This window comes from Danio rerio, chromosome 24 (genome assembly GCF_049306965.1).
Source record: "Danio rerio strain Tuebingen ecotype United States chromosome 24, GRCz12tu, whole genome shotgun sequence".
Lineage (NCBI taxonomy): Eukaryota > Metazoa > Chordata > Actinopteri > Cypriniformes > Danionidae > Danio > Danio rerio.
The window spans coordinates 16,405,001-16,421,590 of record NC_133199.1 but is presented as its reverse complement, the minus strand read 5'-3'; the positions used below and the strand labels follow the sequence as shown (position 1 = coordinate 16,421,590).

Here is a 16,590-nt window from a genome sequence, read left to right as displayed (position 1 = left end):
TATATATATATATATATATATATATATATATATATATATATATATATATATATATATATATATWWTACTCTGCTTCTCTCAATTGATTTATAAAGAACTGTTGAAAATGCCATTTAAGACAAATTTATTATAAATAACTGTAATTAAATTACCTAGAAATTAAAAGTAATCCCTTACTTTACCTTTTAGTGAATAAGTGCATGTAAATTACAGTTATAGTTACTTTGCTCATCAGTTACTCTCCTTTAAGGTATACCTCATTATATATTTGCTAAAGTTTAACAGAAGAAAGAAACTCAAATATGTTCTGAACAAGTGGAGGGTGAGTAAATGATGACAGAATTGTCTTTTTTTGGGTAAACCATCCCTTTAAGACTTGTGGGACTTGGGAAAAGAAAGCTTGAGAAATAATAACAATGAACAGAAATCCAAAGTTCTTAGATTAGCTTAGCTTTACAGCTTTATGCAAACACAGAATTTCAAAGCCCAAACAATGAAGAAGTGAATAGAATACAATATGTAGACACAATATAGATTTGGGTGTATATGCCTATATGATCACTTTATTTAATAGGACAGGTTAGAAGTTATTTCACAGAGAAAACAAAGTATAAAGGCACTATATATAAATTCTGAAAATTGGGCAAGCAATTAAATAAAAATAATTATTCAGTAAAAACCTTTGTTGTTAAACAGTCAATGGATGCTCAAGACTGTTTTCTGTGAATAGTAGTTTTAATTTAAAGGTACAGAAGTGAGAATTGTTAGCCCTCCTGTGAAATTGCTTTTTTATATACAGTATATTTTCCAAGTCCTTTTCAACATAGATTTTTTTTTTTTAGCAAATGGGTAAACTTAATAGTTTTAATACATTTTTGATTAACAACTTATTTCATTATCATAATTATAACACTAATAATTTTGTAGTTATTTTGCATGATACTAGTATTCAGTTTAAAGTGTAGTTTAACTATAGGAAAGCTAGGTTAATTAGGCAAGTCATTGGACAAAAGTGGTACAGACCCTTTTCACAAGACTGTTATGACGTGTTTGTATGCATTTGTGATTGTATTAAATAATTTTTGGTCAAATTACAACTACCGAACGAACTACCACTTATGTAAGGTGTTTCTAATGCAGCGTCTATGGGGCTGAGAGTAAATTTGACATTATTTTCTCCTCTGGCTCCGATTATCAGTCTTTTCTTTCTTTTAGTGTAGCCAGATACAGCTGACTTTTTCCAGCCCCTAAGCAGTTCAAAACCTGCTAAAACACACAAAATAAATAAATAAAAAAAATAAAAAAAATATTAGATTAATGGTTTTATTTAATTTAAATTTATTTAAAAATTTTATGTAATTACTTTAATTGTTATAACCAAGCAGCAATCAACACTAGCAGTAACAGAACCACAACATAACGATCACATTAAAACACTGCCCCCTCTCACCCACACACTGCACAACTGTTGTGTAGATTACACTACCTATTAGAGTATTTAGTTTGGAAATGGGGTATAAATTAGTCTCATTTGGCATTTTAAATTCTTTTGAACATAATTAGGTGCTGCTTGTCAATTAGACAACACTTCTATGTTTGTTATTGCTGTCAACTGCAGAAAAAATGATCAATAGAAGCGTTATGATAAACTGCTGTGAGTTAAACTGCAGGCGCTGCGTGATGCACGTGCACACGAGGGGGAGTCAGATTTGTCCATGGATTCAGATTTTAATACAAATTTCCTTCACCTGCTCTTGCGGATGGGACGGGCCTACGCAGTTTGCAATATGCACTGGTCACTGCTTACTGAATGGAGGAGGAGCACACAGTTATGTTTTGTTAAATAAGTTGCATATAAAATTTACATTTTAAAACCTCTTAGATTTTGTCAACCGGCCTATGCCATTTTTTACCCGCACAATCAAATTCAAAAACGCCCAAGTGGTCGGGAAACCGGCAAATCTGGCAACACTGCTTCCTTTTTCTGGTAGTCTTGATGGTAGAGTTTTTCTTTCATAATTTTAGCAAATAGGATTATAAAAAAAATATTTGTGGTACTCTCCACTCCGCTCTAAGTTTACCCACCATGATATCTTAAACTACTGAGAAAAAATAAAAATCTTAATGGGGCTAATAACAGACCTTGAAAATACTTTTGTAAATGTAAAACCTGTTTTAGTCTCAGCCAAACTAAATAAAAAAAAGCCTTGTATAATAAAAATATAATCAGAAATACTACGTAAATGACCTTGCTCTGTTAAACATCACTTTAAAAGTAATGTCAAAATATTTGAAAAAGTATCACAATCAATAACAATAATTCTGCCTTCAACTGTTTAATACTATACTGTTTTATATCGATAGAATCTTTTGTTGAACTCTTCTTTTATAACATGAAAAGGTGACAAGCATCAGTTTAGTCCACACTCAGCTTCAGAAGTTGTCAATGGTTAAAATCAAAGATAAAAGGCTCTTTTCAGATTCAGCATGTGCAATTTGACTTTTCAGACTGAAGATTGGCTAAATGGCAGCTCTCAGATGACCTTGAATAAAAGACTTCTGACTGTTATCAGCATGAATGTGGAACGATTTCACTCACTTTTTGCTCTTACAACATTATTTAACTTTTAAACAGAATATAGTAGGAAAACTATGGAAGCTTGTTTCCACCTGTCAGATAAAATAGGTAATTTAATATTTTATTTCACAATTCCGATATATAAACCCAAAGGATTTTTTTAAAAGAGTTTTAGACTTTATTTCATTTCTTGCCATTGTTTATATAGATGCTTTCCAATTCAGAGTTTATATTTTGTAATTCTGACTTGTTTGCTAAAAATTGTGAGTTTTCAATAAAACTCTGACTATTTATTTTATTTATTTTTTTTTTTTTTGATATTTTGAGTTTATTTCAAAATTTAACATTTTTTTTCCCTCAAATTTGTGACTATTTACAATTTATAGTGTTTCACTATTCTGATTTTACATATTGTACTTTTTTCCTTTAACTCCCATGATTTAAAGATAACGATAAAGACACAATTCAAACAAATGAGCTTAGAAATGCAAACAAGGAAAAGAAAATCAAGTTTATTTCAGGGAATATTTCTGTTTTTACATTAAAGCCATTGTGCGTTTACAAGCTCTCAAAAGTCTTTTCTCACACCTGTGACCAGGGCCGGCCCTGTACATTTGGGGGCCTTAAGCAGAATAATTCTGGGACCCTACCTTGCTCTAAATAGTAATGTATTGCCATTGCAAACCAGCCCACACTGATTTTATTGCTTATTAAATACAATCAATGAAACAGAAAAGTAAAGCCTGATTTCTTCTACTTAATAACTGTCTGAATGATTTGGACATTTTAAAAAGAGCACATTTTTTGCCAAATAGCAGCTTCAAAAATGAAGAATTAAACAATCCTTAATAAAGAGACCAGTTATTCCAACTTTGCTTTACTTTTTCTTACTTTTTAGCTGCAGGGACCAGAGCTTATATTAAACTATGATTAATTCAATTAGACCATGACTTTTATACACGTGTCTCAGAAAAAAAAATTACCTGTGTGCAAAATATGTCAGTGAAAGACACTTCAGTAATATTGCATTTCAGTAGAATGTGTTTTAGATAAAAAAAACAGCATTTATTAATCTGTAATTGCTAATTTTGGATATTTGTGCTATTAGATTATGTCTTTAACATCACCATAAGCACTTAAAAGTGATTTAGTGCTCGTCTCTTCTCGTCATCATTTTCCTCCTGTTTTTCTATGCTTGAAGAAAAACTTTAGTTTCGTTTCATTTTCGCAGTCCAATTTTCTAAATAAATCAGGTATACAAATGGGGCAGGCAACTATTCAAATGCCATGGTGGTTGTATCTGTGTACGGATTCACGTTCTAGTGTGAACTGGTCAGTCTTCCAGGTTACCTTGGAAGAACAAATTCGAACTGCCAGAACACAGAATGCATATGAGAAATAAGATGCTGCAAGCTTCCTGTTGATCACATGACCTTCACACGAAAACAAATCTAACTTTAATAAAATTGTGATTTTTTTAAATATTTTAAAGCGATATTTTATAAATATTTAAGTACTAAAGCACTGTCAATGAAGATAATTGTAAAATGCAAATAAAAACACAAGGAAGCGGCTCGCACCAGTAGAGTTGTGGGGGTCCCCTAGTGGCGGTGGGGCCCTAAGCAGCCGCTTAGTTCGCTTATAGGAAGGGTCGGCTATGCCTGTGACTTCTCACAATTCAGAACAAAACATGTTTACATGACTTATCTCTCAGAATACTGACTATTTCTCACAGTTATGAATTTACAGGAATTTTCCTGCAATTCCAAATTTTATTTTCTGTAATTGAACATGTCCATTAGGGCTGCACCAACAAATCAATTAAATCCTTTAAAATAGTTTACTAATAGCAAAAAAAATACATAATCGATTCATAGTGTTGCGCGACTCAAAGGCGTTTGATTGGTAAAAAAAAATATATTAAACGTGGAGTGGAGTGACTCTGCCTCTCTCACGTACTGATGCCAGCAAAGATCAGTGCCTCATAGACAGGACGAAGCAAAAAAAACGAACGGAGGTAACGTTAGAGGAAAGATACATGGCAAAGGCAGAGAAATTAGTGTGATCCTAGTCATCCAAGGAGTGGGAGCATTTCACACTAAATAAACTAAAAAGTGTGTTAACGGCCAAATATGCGAAAGTGATGACGGGAGCACCACAGCAATGATCCAGCACCTGAAACACTTTGGAGTCTCTGATGAGGAGAAAGGGAGCAACAGCAGGGTAAAACACTACAGAATTGTACTTTTGTCCCATTTTGAAGTGAGGAACGTAATGTCCCTGGTGCTGGTGTTAACTTGTTATCCAGCTTGACAAGCATGACGTGAACAATTCTAACTAAGCTTTGGCGTGTTGGCTGACACTGAGCCAGAGAAAGACAAGTTATATTATCACAATTATGCAGTGTTTTTAATCACCTAGTGCTTATTTTATGTTTTAGGCATGTAAACACACAAGTACTAGTAAAACAATACATTTAGAGTTTGTAAAACACACAAGAAATCCTTTTAAATATAATTGTGTATTATTCAAATCAGATACACATAGTAAAAGTAAAAATAAAGTTTAATCTACTCTTATCCCAGCTGGCCAGCCACTTGCTTACATGGATTTTGGGAGTAACTGATGAATTTACGTGCTGAATCCTGCATGTTCTGCTATGATTAAGGAAAACACGCAGCCGCACATGAACATGGCAAGGACCATTTATGTCTTTTAAACAAAAAAAAACAAAAAAAAAACTCACGTTTTTGTAAACTGGAATATCAGTTAATGACATAATAAGAAAGCGCATGAATATTTTGTATTAAAACAAAAAAGCATAATAAAAGGGATACATCTGTCAAACAGCGCTATTGTGGCTGCGGTGTGTCATGTGACAAACATGAAGCATCGCCACAGAAATATTAAGGGTGAACGTTCTAAATTAATGATCGCCTCATAACAAAACTCACTCCCAGATCCAGATGAATCATTTAAACTTACCAGTAAATGGGTTAATACCAGAAGTAAAGCAGCGGTGGTAAAGTAACTTTAGTCTTGCAATGCTAAGAGCAAAGACACTTTTTTATTCTTTAGCCTTTTTTGGATCATTAATTTTTCAATCTGTTGACATGTATAGCTACACTGCAAAAAAAAATCTTACTTAGTAATTTCATCTCGTTTCCAGTATAAACATATAAAAAAATATCTTAGATCAAGACTAGACAGGAAAACAGTGATGCTTAAAATTTCTGTTTGAGATTATATCTTATTAACAGGACAAAACTACTATAAATTATTAAATTGTGTTATTATTATTATTATTATTATTAGTAGTAGTAGTAGTAGTAGTAGTAGTAGTAGTAGTATTATAACAGCTCAGGGATGTTCTTTCTAAATATTTTTGTTCTGTTTTTGAATAAAGGCTTGGAAATGAATGCTTTTCTTTTTTTTTTATCTGATTCATTGATTAAACAAAAAATAAATCAACAGATTAATTGGTAACTAAAATTATTCTTAGTTGCAGCCCTAAAGGCCATGCTTTCTTTCAAATTTTAGTTTACATTTAGCAATTACGACTTTTCTTAGAAATGTGACTTTATTGCAACAATAGAACTTACAGTTCTTTAAAATACAGTCATAATTCTGAGTAGAAATGTCAGAAATGTGACATAAACAACATAATTAACATGATAATCCTGTAGTGCAACTTAACATTCATATAAAACACTCCTCAAAGTGTTTCCATGACATGACCTGCACTCAAAGCAATTGAGACGATGAGTGAAAATAACATGGCAAAAACAACACTTACTTCCTCAACACTGAAGCATCTACCATTTGTGTCACACACATCCATGACAGGTAATAGTAATGTTTCCTCCCATTCGAAACAAAAGTGTGTTTTGTAATTAAAAACAGCAGGGATCGATGATGCGGAATGTTGGAGTGAAGATTTATCTGCGAGAGAAATGGCACAATAGTGCAGCATTATTCACTCTGAATAACATTTGCCGCTTCTGCTGCTGTGGGGGGCAATTCATCAGCCCTAATAAGAGCCTCCAATTTGTCTTCCGCTCTTTGTTTGAATCAATTTGATGAAAGCTGGATAAACACGATTAGCATGAACATGAAAACAGAATAGGAATGAATGCGGCACAGTAGCGTGTAATGTATCTGAGTGCACACGAGAGACCCGAAAAATTAAACTCGTGTCAGATAATAAGCATTCATACATCAAAATCACAAAGGAAATGGCGTGCACTCCGGGTTTAGTTAGCACATAGCTGAAATTACCTATTTGAGTTTGCTGAAAGAGCAGGGCATTATTAAAAATCATGTGACTCTTTTCAAAGGTATGAAAAATACAGTTTTTTTACTAATTAACACACTTTCTAAAACAGAGTTTACAAGAGTCTGATTACAGAACTATTATGCAAATATTATGCAGATATCATGCATGCGATCACCTGAACCCCTGTGAACAAAACCAGCACCCCTTCTTCCCCCACCTTCTCACCACACGACAACCCTAAAACATTATCAGTTCAGAGTGTGTCTCACACAGGTGAGTGGGCTTGACAAACCACCTGTAGAAAACATTCTTTCATCTCTTTGACACTTCAACTGACACTTGCACCAGTTTTGCACAATTGCAACAGTCACATTCTTACAATCACTCCAAATGTTAAAATAATTAATAAAACGCTTTAATAAATTAATAAAATAATAGAAAACTCTTATCTCTCTGACATTTTAACCAACATTTGCACCTAAGGCTGCACGAAAAAAGATCATTTATATTTATAAGCCAATTATATTTTTAAAGTCAGGAGAGAAGCGAAGGCGGTCGCACAAGTCTTTACAGCAACATATACACCTTAAAATGACATTAAAAGTGTCACATACTGTATTTATAAGGTATAATTCACCCAAAAATGTCATTTCGAACTTTATGTAATGATGTATTCCCAGCCGCGAAATTACACAAGCTGACTGCGAGCTGTTTGTTTACTACAGAGAATGAGTGTGTGCACACCAATGACGCCTACTTTAGTGAACAGAACCTGCATAGGCTGTGAATAACTGGTAATAAGGATGTAAATAATTTTCAGTTTGTTGCAGAGTGATTTTTAAGGGCCGTGAGGGAGGTATGATTTGCATGTGTGTGTGTGTGTGTGTGTGTGTTTTTCTCACAGTGACAGCAACCATGAGTTGCACCTGGAACTGAAAGTGAAGCCAGCACGCACATAATTTAAATAATCATAAGGCATTCAACAATTATGATTACAACAAGCATTTGATTTGTTCTTTCTTTCATAGCTAACACATAGGGCCCCATCATACACCCGGCGCAATGTGGCGCAAGGCGCGATACAATTGTTGTTTGCTTGTTTCAGCCGGATGCAAGGATCCTTTTGACGCTTTGCACCACAAAACCTTAAAGCCATGATATTTTTATCCTTTATTTATATATATTTACAAGTTTATCATACCATTAGAATCTTATACCAGCCTATGTCTACCTGTGCCCCAAATCTTTCATTTTTGTTTAATTTAATAACTGTTTAATTTAATGTTTGTTCGGCCAAGTGTTTTAGTTTTGTTTCCCATGTTGAAATAATTAAAGAAATATTTATGAAAATCAAGCCTCCTGCTTTTTTTTTTTGAAGAACCCTCAAACCACCACATATAATCACAGTTTTTTCAAAATCAATTTTCCAATTTCTTTTTTCAGCAGTGTATTATTAGCAGTTAATATCTATTATATAAGCTTTACTGCTAGACAATGTCCAGAATGGCATGTTAGGATGATCTCTGTCAAACACTAATCTCTGCCATTTCTAAACTGCCTGTCCGTTTAGAGACAGTTGTCAAATATGGGTCGAGTAGTGGCTTATAACAACAGCTTAAATAAGATTAGAGTTGCGCTGGAAGTGTTGAGAGGAAAGGCTGATTTAAGTCGACCGCTGCAGGATAAGCTTGCATGATTCTCTATGGATCCACAATGCATTAGAAAGCAGCTTGTACATTAAGTGGCATAAACAGTGACTGTCTGGGACAAAGACAACAGACAGATGACGTGATCTGAGACAGATGTGAAAGTACAAGGTTAGAGGGAATTTCAGAATGGACAGACTTTACAAGGCTCTTATTATGGATCAATTATGCAAAGGGAATGGGGGAAAACATGGGAAAAATGGGAAAAAATGTATCAAAAGCAAGTATACTTAAATAAGATAATCTTACAATTGATAAAAAAAACATACCTATATTTAAAAAAGTTAAATACAACCACAGTACTTTTGCTGGTGCAGCTACTACTACTTATAATAATAATAATAATAATAATAATAATAACAACAAAAGAGCGACAAACTGCAGCAAATTACTTTAAAAACCTTAAGGAGGACAAGGAAGCAATTTACAAGAAGTGGGGAATAAGAGATGTGTAAATTATGTGAGGCACATTAAACCAAAACAGGAAGATAGATAAAATCTATCTATCTATCTATCTATCTATCTATCTATCTATCTATCTATCTATCTATCTATCTATCTATCTATCTATCTATCTATCTATCTATCTATCTATCTATCTATCTATCTATCTATCTATCTATCTATCTATCTATCTATCTATCCATCCATCCATCCATCCATCTATCTATAGACAGACAGACAGGCAGACAGGCAGACAGACAGACAGATATAGCTTTTGTCATGAGCCACAGCGGAGTTCAAAATGACATCAATGTTTTCAAAGTGCACTCTAAAGGCAACGCAAATGTCAATTTGAAGATCACTCAAACTAAACTGTAAAAATACTTTGAAAGCAAATTACACCTAATAGTGATGACTTTAATGCTTTTTGTTTTTTAATAATTCCGAAATTAAATGTTGGAACATTGTAAACGAATAGGGCATAGGGGGATAACTTGGAATAGAACACAGCCGGGAACTATGTTTCTAACTACAGCTCAAGAGGTGTAGTTGCAAGTACACAACTTTGCGATGCAGTTTGCGAATGTTCGTTGAAACTATGGATTTAGGAAATGGCAAATCAATAAACTATGTTTGTAATGACGGAACTTGCGAACTTAGTTTGCGAACAATGGCTTTCGGAAACGCAACCCAGATAAAAGAAATCGAAAGGAAATATGGTGTTTACAACTTCACAGAGAAGGTAGCATTTGAAGGTTTAAAAACGCAAACTGTTTCTTGGTTCTAAGACTGTATTTGTACACAATTGACAAATAGTTACAGGCAAAAAAAACTTTAGTGACAAGGCAGCAATGGCCCGATCGGGCCAGTAATGATCCTGTCTTTTGTCCCGAGCATCTCGCACACTGACCCCATGCAGGCCATATATGAATGAATACAGCAATTTATCTTAAATATAAATATATAACCTAACATTTATGAAAGTATCAAAAGAAAAATAATGATTTTTTTACAAAAATCTTAATAAGCAAATTTATTTTAAATAAATGTTTGATAAATAAATAAATAAAATAATAAATATTTTATTTCATATTGATTAAGAATGTTAATGGATTTGCAAAAATAAAAAAAATAAAAAAATCATTAGTCTTTCACAGGATAAAATAATATGTTTATTCACACACAGTACTATTGCAAAAAATAAATTCAAATCACTCACCCCTAGTGAGTTACAGCTTTAGATGAATGAAATAAACTGAAAATAACACATTTCGCAAGATACTCGCGTCAATCAACATTGTCCAGAGGTTAACTATATGCCCTTCCACAGAGCATTTTTTTGACACGTTCAGTCCCTAGTTCAGTTTCATATTAGAAAAAAAGACATCAAATGATTTGTATCATTTTTCTCATCCCGTTTAGTTTTTCATGCGTTACATTTCTAGGTCTCAGAAGATTGAGAATGAGAGAAGCAAAACAAGAGGAACAGAGCGAGACATCACAGGGAAACCCTAAGCTGATCCCGCTGTTCAAAACATGATACTCTGCGCTGAAAAAAGACTGCGCCAGCACTGATGAGACAAGTAGTCCTTCCCTTCAAAGCAGCAGCTGCCTGTTTCATCAGCATATTTTATCAGATGAACAGATTACACTCAAATAGATACAAATGACTGGTAAAGACCAGTAATGGAGGCTTTTTGAATATCTCTAAAAGATCTGAGCGTTACATTTCGGCACTTTTTTGTATTGGAGGGTTGTTATCAATACTTATCCTCAAATAATATCGAGGATGTGGATATGCTTGTAAAAAGTTTGGGATCAGAAAGATTTTAGTTTTTATGTTAAAGCTGCAGTAGGTGACAATCTGCAGAAACATTTTGTTATGCTAGTTGAAAGTCTTCTCATTCCAATATTAATGATTAAATTATTGATCGAAATGTATTTATATGTATTTTTATATTCTGTGTAAGGCAAAAGACAAAAAAAAAATTGTTGTTTTACGAATGGCTAATATACATGGAAGTGTTGTTCAGCCACTGAAATCTTCTGCCAAAGATTGATGTGAATATTTTCAATTTCATAAGGGACCTTTTACAGCATTGATAATGTTGATTTTTATTTAGTTTAACAACAAAACATGGGTCAATATCAATATTGTCGCTTTACTGAGGTGAAGTTTGTTTTATATTCACATCAAATTGGTTAATTTTTGAACAATGATAACCTGTGACACACTATCTATAGTATTTATCATGATATTTTGAATGTTCAGTCTCAAATAGCATGCAAGTATGGCTTAATATTAAGTGTTTTATTCCTGCACTCTGCTGGTCAAGCACTAAGCATACAGTAGTCGCTTTAGGACAAAGTGCGTGAGAGAGTGACACCAGCAATCCTTGCATGCATGAAATATTGTACATTATGACAGGTTTTGCTTGCTACACAACTGAAAATGTGCTAGATATAATACAGTTTTGTACAGAATTGTAGTATTACAAGTACTATAAAGTTTTCTAACAGGTGAATGACATGAACTAAAGAGTCTCTATCATCTTTAATGTGGGCATTCGTGATTAGGAGGCATGGCTTTTGACGGCAGGTCAAGGAAATATTACGCTAACGGAAAGCATTTTGGCAGATCACCTACTGCATCTTGAAATGTTAAAATATGCCTATCCTGCTCACCAAGGCTGCATTTATTTAATCCAAATTGTTAAATATTATTACAATCTTATATAACCGTTTTCTGGTAACACTTTATTTTGAGGTGACCTTGTTACAGCATACATATTTCATACATTTCAGTATATAAATAAATAAATAAATAAATAAATAAATAAATAAATAAATAAATAAAACCAGAAGATTACTTTAAAAACTTTAAAAAGGAAAAAAGAAATTAACAGTCACTCAATTATTTTACTTAAATCATGTATGAAAATTTATATTTCTCAAAGTATGAAATACATAATGGTTTTCCAGGAAAAAAAATATCAAGCAGCTAGCTGTTTTAAAAAAAATTTAAATAATAAAAGTTTTAAAATAAATGTTATGATATATTAAACAAAAAATATTATTTTAAATAATAATACCGTTCTGGTGTATTTTTGATTAAATAAATATGCAATCCACCAGCTTCAAATGTTATCACTCAATTAAATAGGCATTATTAGGGGTTATCAGCTCATAGATATGGGCCAGTAGGAGCCTTTCGCGCTTACTGGTAGGCTCAGAAGGCTGTTATCATCCATCCATGTGGTTAATCATCTATACTAATAGAGAAGACTCCAGTTCCAGATCTGTTTTTACATTACTGTGACGGTTGGGTTTAGGGTTGAGGTAGGGGTAGACATTAATAAAAGACAATATGGGTAATTTAATAAATAATATAAATTATTCTTGTTAACTTCAGGCCGCAGCCGTACGTGATCTACAGCTGATTACCATGTGGATGGATAATAAGGGCTTTCTAAGCCTACCAGTCAGTGCAGAAGATCCCTACTGGCCCATATCTATCAGCTGATAACACCCATTCAATCGAGTAATAACATTAGAATCAGAATTCAATAAATAAATAAATAAATAAAAATCACTCAACAACAATATAATCTAAGATATTAATCTAATATCTTAATATCTTAAGAGTTGGATCATATTAATTAGGAATATAAATTTACTTATTTTAAAAACCATTTAAAATTACATGCAAATATAAAACTGTATATATTTAAGTATTCAACTCTTTAAGCAAGTATTATTGCAAAAAAAAAAGAGTGACTGCTTAATTTCACCATCCAAAAGTACGCACATGTATTTACATTTATTCATCATTCATTCATTCATTTTCTTGTTGGCTTAATCCTTTTATTAATCCGGGGTCGCCACAGCGGAATGAACCGCCAACTTATCCAGCAAGTTTTTATGCAGCGGATGCCCTTCCAGCTGCAACCCATCTCTAAGAAATATCAGCACACACATTCACACACACACTCATACACTACGGACAATTTAGCCTACCCAAATCACCTGTACCGCATATCTTTGGACTGTGTGGGAAACCGGAGCACCCGGAGGAAACCCACGCGAAGGCTGGGAGAACATGTAAACTCCACACAGAAACGCCAACTGAGCAGAGGTTCAAACCAGCGACCTTCTTGCTGTGAGGCGACAGCACTACCTACTGCGCCACTGCCTCGCCCATTTATTCATCAATGACACCAAATTGTTCAAGACATGTATGATGTGAAAAAACAAAATTATTCTAATATTTCTAAATTTTTTACTTTCTGTTCATCAAAAGATCTTAAATGCATCACTGAAATGTACCACAAAAGTATGAATCAAGAAAGAAACTGAGTGCCAATAATAATTTATCATAATAAAACAGAAAACTATGATATTATAATATTTTCTGAAGGATCATGTGACACTGACGACTAGAGTAATGATGGTAAAAATTCAGCTTTGAATCACAGGAATAAATTACATTTTAAACAACATTCATCAAGACAACCATTATTCCAAATTATAATAGTTTCACAGTTTTTTTTTATTTATTTATTTATTACTGCATTTCAGATCCAATAAAAGCACCATTTGTGAGCAGAAAAAGCCTCTTTTAAAAAACTTACTGATCCTAAACATTTGACCAGAAGTGTATTTATACTCGGATAAGTGTCAAAATGAGAAAATCCCAAAGGTGTGGGTTCAAAGGGCATCATGTCTTTGTGAGAAGGTCAGTTAATGTCAGCTGCACTGAACTGTAAAATTCATAATCGCAGGCTTTTCAAAGCAACTTTGCCAGCATACACATTTTTTTTTTTGTTTCCCCCCATTCATTTTGTTCAATTAATGGCAAATGTGACCATGAAAATGCACCACACATAATGTAAAAATAATGAGAGGGGTTATATTTCTTCACAAAACTATCAAATAGTAATCCTGCTCTGCATGCAAAATAAATGCGCTATAGATGGGGTTTTATGATGTAGTTTTATCAGTCACATGTGAGCAGCATTGCTTATTTACAGCGTAATCTATATCTGAAATGCAGCTGGTAAGTTTATATAACCAATAAAAATCAACACGCAATATGAAGCAGCTCCACAAATAATGCATTTAGAGCGAAGCCATTCTCAGAGCAAGCAATATCTGTGGAAAACCACTTTATCTCATGTCTCATATCCCATGTCTAGAGGCAAAAACAAACAGTCTTGGTCAAACAACCCTGAGACGTAACATATTGATTAGAGCTTTTTTAGTTATGTTTATGTTTTATTGCTAAAAAAAGACACGAGTTCAAATAAGTAACATGTAACACTATTTCTTGATTTCATTTGAGATCATTAAAAATAATGACATTAGATAAATTGAACTATCAAAAATGAAAATGTATTAATCTTAATATAAATTTCTACATATATAATACAATACTAAATGCAAAAAGTTGTGTTTATTAACATAATTTAATGTATTGTAAACTATTGTAAAATATAAATTTTTATCAAGTGTCTTAAAGTTTTACAAACACAAACAAAATACAATTAATTTGTCATATTAAATATTTAAAACCTTAGGGTTTCACCCATTTGCCAGCAATAACTTATTAATTATTTAAAATACAATTAAATGCAGTATGGTCATTTTTTTTAAAAATGTATTTATGTTATTTAAAATTGGAAAGTTGTTTAATTTTCATTAAAAAAATAAACAAATAAAATAATAATAATAATAATTTTATATATATATATATATATATATATATATATATATATATATATATATATATATATATATATATATATATATATATATATGCTGAATGGTTATTGAAAATATTCCACCCATATACACATATTTTTATATGTAATATCCAAAACATTTTCTATTTGAACCTATACTATATCTCACTTGTATTTACTGCATAAAATCCATTTTGTGGATTTTATTCAAGGACAGACATTTATATTTGTGTATAATATTGCTCTGTATTTAATCTTATCTTTTCTATTGTATTGCATTATTCTGCAAAGCTATTGAGGGAAAGAAATCTGTACTATTAACAACATAATGCACATTCACTTGTAAACCCCTATTTAAACTAAAAACAGCACAGTTTGCACATGATCACACAGTTGTTGTAAATCTTTCCTGACTGAATGAATTGAGCTGCTGTTTCACACAGACCTGATGACCCACAGTCCTCACTCCATTCACAGCTGCAGAATCAGGAGGACAATAAACAGATGATGCTGCATCTGTAGACTTGACTAATGTCTTCTCATAGGCAAAGAAACTCCTGAACACAGCAGATTCCTGATTAACGTTTATTTTTGTCCAAACGTCATACACTTAATCTATTTAGAAAGGCGTGAAAGTCAATTAGTTAGAAAAACTAAATCTGAAAATAACATTTATGCAATATGATTAATATGCAACATGAATCATATTGCCTAAAGTAAACATTGTGTTTGTGGTAAAACAAGTTTTTTAAGCAACACATATTGCTCAAAGCAAGCCTTTAAAGCATGAAAGTACTACTTGGAAAATAAAAGTGACATATAGTCTAAAACCAACATTTAGGGAAACAAATTAAAAATCATATTGCCTAAAGCAAACAATCTCTATGTTCAAACTACAATCTCAACGCACATAAATATGAATTAGTCATGTTTACTAATTATGTACTTCTTTAAATGAACTGCATCTAAAAAATAAATAAATCCCGTCAAATAAATAACCGAGAATGACAAAAACCAAAAGTAACATGGGTTGCTCGTGCACGCTGATAGCACGCGCGCGCGCGCTCCCTAAAGCCCTTTTAAATACAGATGCCCCAAAATTACTGATCAGCTCATATTGACTGTACTCACCCCCAGTTTCTTACTCCGAATCCGCACGTAGCCCTGCTTGACTATATCGTTGAAGTTTGAAGCCATCCTGACAGCCTCTGTCTGTCCTCGTCTCCTAAGAAGTCAGTACGACATTTAGTCCTCAAACAACCTGCCCGAGAGGCTCCGCCGCACCGCCTCCACTGCCGCTGCTGCTGCGACCGGCGAAACGCTCATTCCGCGCGAGAGTGGCGAGAGCGCGGCGTCACATCATTTAATTCAGACAGGAGAGCAGCTTCCTGGAATGAACCACCAGAGGACTGTCAGAGGGGTGGATGCAGACCACTTTTGCTTGTGTAATATAAAATATAAGGTATTTATGGATTGATTTATTTTTGCATCATTCATTCATTCATTCATAGATTCATTCATGCAGTCAGTAATGAAACATGCATTTTATTAACATGTTGAAGTTAACAGCTGTGAACCTTTAAAGAGCTGTAATTTTATATATAATTATTAATCAAAATAATTAAATGTATTTGATGTATAAAATAACTTGTATTTTCCTGAACCCAAAAAAAAAGAAGAAAAAAAAGTAATTTCATTTACAAAACTGACACAGATACAACATTAGGTTTGAAGGGAGAGTTCACCCAAATGAAAACCATTTACTCACCCTCCACTTGTTCCAAACCTGGTTGGTTCTTTTAAATGAATAAATGAATGAATGAATGAATGAATCAATCAATCAAT

The 16,590-nt window shown here is 33.0% G+C and overlaps 1 protein-coding gene across 6 annotated transcripts in view; it reads right to left on the bottom strand.

Moving 5' to 3' along the window:
* dok6 (docking protein 6) overlaps window positions 1-16,084 on the bottom strand; it is a 173,498-nt gene extending 157,414 nt beyond the window's left edge. For 4 of the 6 annotated variants that reach the window (XR_012399227.1, XM_073940573.1, XM_073940570.1 and 1 more), the window contains exon 1: window positions 15,877-16,084. Coding sequence is in view for 3 of the 6 variants with exons in the window: in XM_073940570.1 (XP_073796671.1) it covers window positions 15,877-15,942 (66 nt within the window). In the remaining 3 variants the exon portion in view is untranslated. 6 annotated transcript variants of the gene reach the window in all.
* Window positions 16,085-16,590: the final 506 nt, after the last annotated feature.